This window comes from Mus pahari, chromosome 4 (genome assembly GCF_900095145.1).
Source record: "Mus pahari chromosome 4, PAHARI_EIJ_v1.1, whole genome shotgun sequence".
In the NCBI taxonomy this organism is placed as follows: Eukaryota; Metazoa; Chordata; class Mammalia; order Rodentia; family Muridae; genus Mus; species Mus pahari.
This window is the reverse complement of record NC_034593.1, coordinates 46,167,900-46,176,993: the sequence shown is the minus strand read 5'-3', so window position 1 is coordinate 46,176,993 and position 9,094 is coordinate 46,167,900. Positions and strand designations below refer to the sequence as shown.

The 9,094-nt window shown below is 44.8% G+C and overlaps 1 protein-coding gene across 1 annotated transcript in view; it reads right to left on the bottom strand.

Moving 5' to 3' along the window:
- Positions 1-5,494, bottom strand: part of Lhfpl6 (LHFPL tetraspan subfamily member 6) — a 194,641-nt gene extending 189,147 nt beyond the window's left edge. Inside the window, exons 1-2 of the mRNA XM_021196694.2 lie at positions 5,238-5,494; positions 3,351-3,926 (exon numbers count right to left, since the gene is read on the bottom strand). Of these exons, the coding sequence (XP_021052353.1) occupies positions 3,351-3,735 (385 nt within the window). The 5' untranslated portion in view covers positions 3,736-3,926; positions 5,238-5,494. The remainder of the gene's footprint in view (positions 1-3,350; positions 3,927-5,237) is intronic.
- Between the last annotated feature and the right edge of the window lie 3,600 nt (positions 5,495-9,094).

Sequence of the window (9,094 nt, the reverse complement as noted above, 5' to 3'; positions counted from 1 at the left end):
GGGTGGGTGGGTGTGTGTGGGTGTGTCTGTCTGTCTGTCTGTCTTTAATGGCTACACAATTTTATACAGGGTAATGAGAGACAGAAGTCAGACATCTTTTTTTTTTTTTTTGAAGCACCTGAAGCACACCCCATAATGCTAATATTTTTATTATACATATTTTCTAAAGCTTTTCTACAGACCTTTTAAAAACTAAAGAATGAGTAAAACTTAATGCTCACTGTTTTTGAATTATGACATCAGCATGTCTTCTAATAAAGATAGCAGCAATAAAGTTCACCTACAAGTTATCTTAGGGAATATGGCATTTATTCGTCTCTTGAAATATTCCTAAGATTGGTGGTCTTTATACAGAAGTCCCCATTTTATGTTGGTCTACTGGCTGGAAGGAAACATTTTAACTCCGATCAGCCATCACAAGAATACTCAAATTTAAGGATGACACTGCCCTTTACCTTGTTCCAAAATACTGCAGGGGTTACACTGCCCGATGTCACACCATATGGGCAGACTCCAGACCCAGCAGGCCAAGGTAAGCAAGATGCCTCTGTATCTCACCATTCCGCTGCTTCCTGTTGTTTTTGGAACAACCCTCACTTTAGCTAAACATAACCCTTCTTGGAGATTCATTTTTAGTAAGAGAGTCTCTTTCCCGGCAGAGTCTCCTAAATGCTCTTACATTCTGACACCAATCTCAAGACTCTCAGAACTCCCTGATTTGCCATCTCCTGGTCTTTAAAAATACTCACCCACTTTATAAAGAATCAAATAAATCTACTAACCACATAAGTTTTGTGAATTTAAAAATAAGAAACAATTATGTAGCGAGCAACTGAAGAAAAAAACCTTCTGAAGGTATTTTGTCTTGTCATCTTTTCTCCTATTGGCTGTTGATGGTTAGTGACAGATTTTTGAATGTTCTCCATGCTTCATGTTACTTTTTAACTCTAAATACACATTTTTTTTTTTTGTGGTAACAGGCACATCTAACTAAGAGGTAGATGTTTTTTAATAACCCTCTTGGGTTTTTACTACCAGATTTTTGTCTGACCTAAGAAACATGCATAGGAAGTAAGGCAATGCCAAGTATTGGAGGCTGTTGAGATGGGTACGAATGCCCACTGCGTGAGTGTGAAGACCGGGGTTCAAGTCCCGGGATGTGTGAAAAGTTGGGCTTTCTTGTACCAACCCAGCAGCACTGTTAGGCTTTCAGGCTACTGATTGAATTCCAGATTCTGTGAAGGACTCTGTCTTAAGGGAATAAGGTAGAGGATGAAGGAGCAGGATACCGATTCCATCTCTGGCCCTTGCAGGCACCTACATATGTTTACAAACTACACAGAAACACAAGCACACACCAGAAGAAAGCAGAAGAAAGAAGGGAGGAATGGGGGGACAGAGGGGTGGAGGGACATAGGGAGGGAAAGAGGAGAGAAGAGCAAAGTATGATTATATATATATCATGAAACATATATACAAAGCAAAGCATGGTTATTTCATATATATACACACACACATTATATATATATATATATATATATATATATATATATATATATATCTTTCACAAGTGTCTATCCCCTTGGGTATTCTATAGAATGAAGAGTTAGCTCCACATAATTCAAAAAAAAATCTATACCCAGCTTAGAGAGAGAAGAAGTCGTCTCCTGGGCCTCAGATTCACTTCTTGTGGCCTTCCTTCATTACACGTTTAAAGGTAATCAATAAAAGCTGATTTCTCTTTGTAAGCATTTTCCTATTCTGCCAGAAATAATAGCAGTCTCTGCTCTAAAATGATAAAAAAAATGGAAAGTAATATTTACCATAAGAGGAGAGAATGGAACTGCCTAAGCATTTTTCCTGAGCCAAGTAAAACACCAGCAAGCTCCGTTTATTCTTAAAGAAAAAGATGCTTCTCAGTCACCCTAGTGCTAGTTCTGCTCCAAAAATCTGCGACAAGTTTTCAAACACTGTGCTTACAGTTCCACTCTCAGTGACAACCTCCTTGTTTCCTACGAGTTTTACTACATTTCTGCATAAACATATGTATTAAAGTCGATAAAGGAACAGGAAAACAGGCAGGAGAGACTGAGAGCCCCAAAGCACCCCCAGACCCAGCCCAGTGTAAGATGTGAAACCCCAGTGAAGCTAATTCCAGATAAGAAAACAAAGGCGTGCACATAAATCTAAGTCTTGCCGGGAAACACAAAGTGGCTTTGCTGTAACCATTCTCGGCACACTTTACTTACAAAGTTTTATGATAAATAATCTGAAATAAGGGTTCTCTAATCTGTATCAGACACCTCAAAAATGGCCATTTTAAGGGCCTTTACTTCTTCTGGAGTCTTCACAAAAGACTGTAAGAAAAATATCAAGTGAAAGAATAATACACTTTTCCTTTGTTATGAAGTTCCACACACATTTCCCCGGGTTTTTCTCAGCTTCCTGTTTCCCTTCCGTCTGTCCCATCTATGCAGGCTGTCTGTCATATTTCACCCGGCCATATTGTAAATCAGACAAGTTCAGCCAGTCAGGTTGAGGGATGGAGGTGAAAAGGCCCAGTGGAAAATATATAAAGTGCAATTAGAACCATATGACCAGAGATATTGAAGCAATACTTTTTGGAAGAGCGCCAAGTGAAAGTCAGACCTCGTCTGGTGTTACTGAGACTATCCAGTGCATTCGGGACGGCACACACCATTCTTTAAACACTGTATTCTTTTCTTTCCCCCCCACAGAAAAAGTTACCAAAGAAGTTAAGATCTCATACTGTAATCAGCCTAGAACTGTATTTGTAACATAGTGAAAAATATACTTGCCAAGATGAAATTGGGCATCTGAAACTTACTTTGAAAAGTAGTATAAAATTAAACAAGGGTCAGTGTTATATCCACTGAAAGGCTTACAGGGTTTTCATCATGATCATAGTATTGAATCAGACACCTTTTGCATTTTTCTACGAAGTCTTTGCCTCTAAAGATCTCAAGTGTCTAGCAAGGCAAAGGCAATCCATGGGTCTACTGTTGGACAAAAAGACCAAGATGCTATGAAATATCAACTATCTCCCTAGCACATGTGTTACACACAGCCCATACATGTTTGTGTCTCATAGGTTGTATCCAGCAGGCCAAGGATGCTAAGGATGAACAGGCTTGAAGAACCCTGACACTGTAAAAGAATTCTGGCAAAATCTTGGACTTTGCTGGATCTCTTACCATGGCCACTTCAGATCTATTTCTTCTTGCACTCCAAATGCCAATTACAATTGCATCAGAAAACAAATGAAACATAGTTTTCTATACTGCTTTGAGATTCTATCGAAACAACTCAAGTTTGGCAAAGTCACTTACCCCCCAGGAACTGGATTCCCCCAGCCACTCTTCCTACGGTCCTGGAGATGAGTTCCGACACACAGCAACCCATCAGGGCAGTGAGAGCCACCAGGAGCAGCAGGCCGCAGCCCAGGCCTGTCACTATGGTACAGATCCTCCACTCAGTGCTGGGGATCCCCTGGAAGGAGGCATAGCGCCCACACTCCTCCACCATCACCATCATCTGCCGACTCTCATCGTGAACAGGATAGGAACACCTCCGGAAAGTGCCGAAGGATACAGGCTTGCCTAGTTGAGACCCCCAGAGCCAGTACGGCATGAAGAACCCCACACAGGACGTGGCAGCGGAAAGGAAGGAAAGCAAAGCCCAGATCACCCCAGTACAAGTCAGGCTGGACGCCATCTTCCAATAGGCAGTGCAAGGAGGGCCCAATGCGATTGCACTGAAGGTGTGAAGGAAGGTGTGTAGTCACAAAAAACTCCCAGGTAGTCCACTGTTCTTCAAGGCGTGTATAGTAGCGACTTGCTGTAACAGAGATTCAGTCTTACCGCAATCAGCTTCTCATACTTTGGAGTGAAGATGGCTGGCGGCCCCTGGTAAAATGGAATAGGAAACAAGGTGAGCTAAGTCTGTCTAGCTTGTTTTATACGTCTCAAGAAGCTCCACGATTTTCAGTTAAGAAACTTCATACTTCCTTCAACGCTTCAAAAGTGGGAAGAACTAATTCTCTCCATGCGCATCTCTATACAAGTTTTGCCAAACTAGCTCAAAGCTTTTTCCACGTCTTTATCTCCTGTAAAAAAAAAATGCTCCCAAATTAACTCTGACAGCTATTTACTTAAAGAAACGAATGGCTTCTATTTGCCAAGCCAGTGAATTAATTTCTCATACTCACATTAAAAGCAATGTAGCAGTTTTTACTAGCAGTAGACATAATTCCAGATATTAAAATAAAATGGACCATACAGTAGTTTGTTTATTTGGCTTGCAAGTTCACACTTAGTTTCTAACAACTCCTCGGCATCATTGGATGAGTGTGCCAACCAAGCAACATGATAGTGGGAACTTCTTACAATTACAGAAGTACTGTAAATTTAACTAACGGTATTCACCACTCGGGTGTATGCATTGGATATACCCATAGTTACACCCCACCCCACCCCCCAGTACTCGATAACTCTGAGAACACCTTCTGTCTTAATTTTCCGGGGCAAATGTGTTCACACCTCCTATTTTGACTCTTTGGATTCAGCGCTTTCACCTGCTGGCCATTTCAGACCAGGCACTCACTCTTTTCCAATAATGTCAAAAGTCAGCTATTCAAAGGGTTCGACGAGGTGGGCTGGCTTGCACACCTGGCCACACTCTCCACAAAGAACACAGAAGAACACCCTCGCCCTCCTTGGGTTCCATCTGCAAACTGCTTCCAAACTCCAGCTTCAGAACCTTAGCAAACTCTTGTCTCCTACACTTTTGCTTGCCTAGGTTCTGGAATCTACCCAAAGGGGAGCTCCCTCTGGCTATGGTTTTAAAAATCTTGTCAGCTGTGAGCAGAGGCTGAAGTTGAATTGGTCTGGGGGTTACCAGTAAAGATGGGGAGTGGGAGGAAGGGGGGCTCTTTCTCAGCTGGAGTGAGTTGCCCTAGTCCAGATGAACTTAAAGCCACCATCCTCCCCCAAAACTGCTAGACGCACCCACCGCACCCTGGAGCACACAGGAACACACACAATGATCTCTGGATGCACGGGGAAGTTCTTGAAGCCGGCTCTGAGAAAGGGATGGATAAGGATGGGAAGGAAGGCAGCACCCCCCGGAGGCCAACAGGACCTCAGCTGAACCATGCCACTCGGAAAGACAGGAGGGACCCGGGCGCGGGGCACAGAGCCCCGGGGCGCGCTACTTACCCGGCCGGGCGGCGGCTGCGGTCCCTCGCGGGTCCCGGGCGCAGCACAACTTGCTGTCTTTTCCTGGCGGAGACAGCGCGGCACCAAAGAAGATTGTGTTTCTTGCCTTTGCCGCTATCCCGACGGAGATCGAGGCGAGTCTGGAGAGCTGAGGTGGAGGGTCAGGAGGACCCGCCCGGAGAGCCCGCCGGCTGTGGCCGTGCGGCCCGGGAACACCGTGGATGCCGGCTCCTGCTTTGGCAGGCGAAGCACGCGCCGCCTCCTCCCCGCCCTCCCTTTGCCGCTGTCCCCTCCCCTCGGCCCCGCCGCGTAGTCCTGGACGCGCGAGAGTGGGGGCGGCAGCCAGACTGAGAATCCAGAGAGAAAGTTGCTCGCCTTCCTCGCAGCTCCCCGGGGGGCGCCGAGGCCACACCCGACCCCTGTTTGCTTTTCTGGGTCAAACACTGGGGTCTGGGGCTGCGGTGTTCGCGCAGCCTTTATGAGGACCAGGATGGGAAGTAGCCTCAGAGATGGGGAGAGCGATGTCTATGAGCTTTAAGGGGCTCTTGAGAAGTGGTCACTTTGGAGGGCAGAGACCATGACGGGTGTGGACGTAGGAATGAGAAGGCTGGGCACGCCATGCGAGGCTGCTGGATTCCATAGGGGCAAAGCCAGAGAGAAAGAAGGCAGGCTACTCCTCTGCCAGCCTCTCCCAGCAGCTGCAAACCTTTGGGAACTTCTTTCAAGACATTTCTCTTTCTCTTTTTCCTTTTCCTCTTTCCTGGGTTTCCCCCACTCCCTTACCTCCTCCTCTCACCCTCTCTCCTCTTTCTACTACCCTCCTTTCTCCTCCCGTCCCCTTCCCTTCCTCTTACCCACGCCACTCCCCAACCCACAATCAGCCTTAACATCTATCTACACAACCTTTGAATTTCCTTTCTGAAAATCGGATTCTTTTGATTTCTTCTTGGGACCTGCCCAGTGCTGACTTGCCATCAGCCTTTTTAACCCTTCGGAGGCCAGAGCCGTGTTCTGTGGGTGACTGACTGACCTCTGGAGTCTCCACAGAGGACAGTTATTTTAGGAAGCTACCATCTGGGACCGGCAACTTTTGAAGTACATACTTTGCCAGATACAGTTTTTGTGATGTGCCTTTTTCAAAGCAGCTTGGAAATAATAAATGGGTAGGAATATATTTCATAATAAAGTTTTTGAGTGCACCATTCAATTGGGCAGCATCAGCTGGAGACAGGTTGTTTCAAGATTGTTTGAAGGGTTTTAAGTGATTGATTCCAAGCCTTTCCTTTGTAGGAATAGGATACAGGCAATAAGCCACCCAGGAAAGCAGTGTAGTACGCAGTAAGCTTATCACAATATTCTTGAGAAGAGGAGAGAATAGTTCCCGGGAGACATTTGGCAGAGTCTGGAGATATTTGGGGTAAGCATGACCCGTAGACTGGGAAGGCCCTACTCACAGCCAGTCCATAATGCCAGGGGTCTGCTCTGTAACTACATAGGGCACACCCAGAATAATCTAGCTTGAAGTGTGAATAGGGCCCAGGCTGGGAAGTCATGTTTCAAAATGTCACATGGTTTAGCTCACCCATGAATCTCAGATTTAGAGGTCTGGATTTGAAGTTTTCCTGTGTTAACGTATGCTTTAACTCTGCTTGTGCAAATCACCAGTTATCGAGCATGCTGGCCATATAATAACAGGTCTGACTTGTAGCTAAATACCACTGCCTGGCTATCACATATCTCCTATCTATGTAATATGGAGGTAGCAGATACCAGCATAGACAAAATTATACAGTGGCAGCCAGACTCACCCACCGACAGACACTCACACACTACCCACCGGGTATCCAGTCTAGGACACTTTCTCATGCTTGGGGGAGCTTTAGAGGGTGACATGGATTGCCAAGGAGGCGTCCATTGTGATCATACCAACTGCAAATTCTTTCATTACTTCGTGTCAGTACACCGGGTGTATGAAGAGATGACTTCATCTAATTCTCAAAAAAAAGGGAGAGAAAAGCCACGAAGGCTGTTAGCATTTCACAGAGAAACAACTGATTAACCTGTAAGCATATGATTAAAACACGGACTTAAAAAAAAAAACTCATTATTTGCATTCTATTAAGTAATGTAAACATTACCAGAGAGGTTTGGCTAATATGAAAAAGGAAGAAATGAAGAAGTCAAAAGCTTAGAATCCTATCAGAATGAAATATTCATTATGTGTGGAGTCCTTGTGTGCTACACTTCCTGGGACTCGACATTCCAACTCGGACGGAGTCTGTCCCCTCATTTGTAAAACAGAGCTTGAAACCAATTTCATTTAATGTTTCTGAACTGACAGTGTGATGGCAAAATGAGCACTCCTACCTTGGAGAAGGGGGTAGGGGTCATCTAATCTGTGCGAGTGCGTGACTGCACCGAAGAGGTGACAGGTCTGGATCCTGCCGGTATCCCACTGAAAGCAGCTCCAGAATCACGACTCATTTCTCTGTCACTCCACCCTATAATTATCTTCCCAAGCTATAAAATCTTCTGAATTACCCTCCAGATTCTGGCATGTATACTTGACACGCACATGCATTATAATATCTTTGAAAACCTTTGCATTCGATTTACATCTTCAAAGGATCCTTAAGTTTCTTCACAGCCAGAAGTTCCCACACAGCAGATGCTGGTGTACCTCCTGTTCCAGGCTCAGGAGCAGAATGTTTGGCTTAAGCAGGGCTATTGGGTGGTCAGATGGTATCATGAAGGTTTGGGAGACTGTGGGCATTCATGACAACACTTTCAGTTGGTTATCCAATATAACTTCCAACCCCGCCCCCTTTGTTCAAAAGATGCTTCTCTAACTTCCCTTAAACTCTGTGGTGGTTACTCAATGCCCCTAGAGCCAAGGAATCCACTAAGGAGACCTGGGGGGAAAATACTCTGTGCTCAAGCAGGGAAGCCTGAGAGAATGCTTCCCCCACCTTCCTGGCTGTCTTTGCTCCTGTTCTTAAAGCATGAAATGTTTGGCATTACAACAACCATCTTGTATCCATGGCGATAGGAAGGCTACAGGGACATGACCCAACACCCTCACAACGTCAGCTCCTTACTTCCTTTTGAATATTCTTGCTGCTAGAATCATGGGCATGTGCCACCATGCCTAGACCCTTGTAAATATCTTTGAGTAAACAATAAAGTGTTCATATGGTTTAAGTCACCATAAGTTGAGTGTTTCTTCTAATAACCGTATCTCCCATTAAGCACTGTGGATACTGCAGATGCTCAATGACAGTAATATACACGAGTCAACGTGGTACTGTGGTACTTGGCACGGTGGGTACAGCAGAGCCTCACTAACTGAACATGAAGAATTAATGAACAGATCAACATCATGTGATTGCTATACTTGCTGTGGTGCAAGTAGAATTTCCTTTAAACAAATAAGGTATGCTACATGAAGCCACTGATGTAGAGGAGAAACGCAGGGAACAGAATCAAGCACTTCTGACTCCTGGGGAGAGGAACAAGAGATTTCTTTGTTCCTATCTGTTAGAATCACCTTTGTCTAGCTGGTCCACCTTCACATCCTGTTCTCTCTTCCCCATCTTTTTCTCTTAAGAAAGCAACAAAAGCTAAAATCTCCTTTCTAGCCTGCACGTAAGGTCAAGTGGCGATGTCACAGTTCTGAGAAGTGATGATGGGGCCTTTGCATGCAGTCTCTTCTGGGCCAGAATCAGATACGATGGCCATCTAACCACAAAGTGCCTGTGTTCCAGTCATGGGATGATAGGAATGATGATAAAATTCAACACTGCAGGAATGATGATACTGGATATAGAAAGAGTCAGGATTCTTTTTTTTTTTTTTTT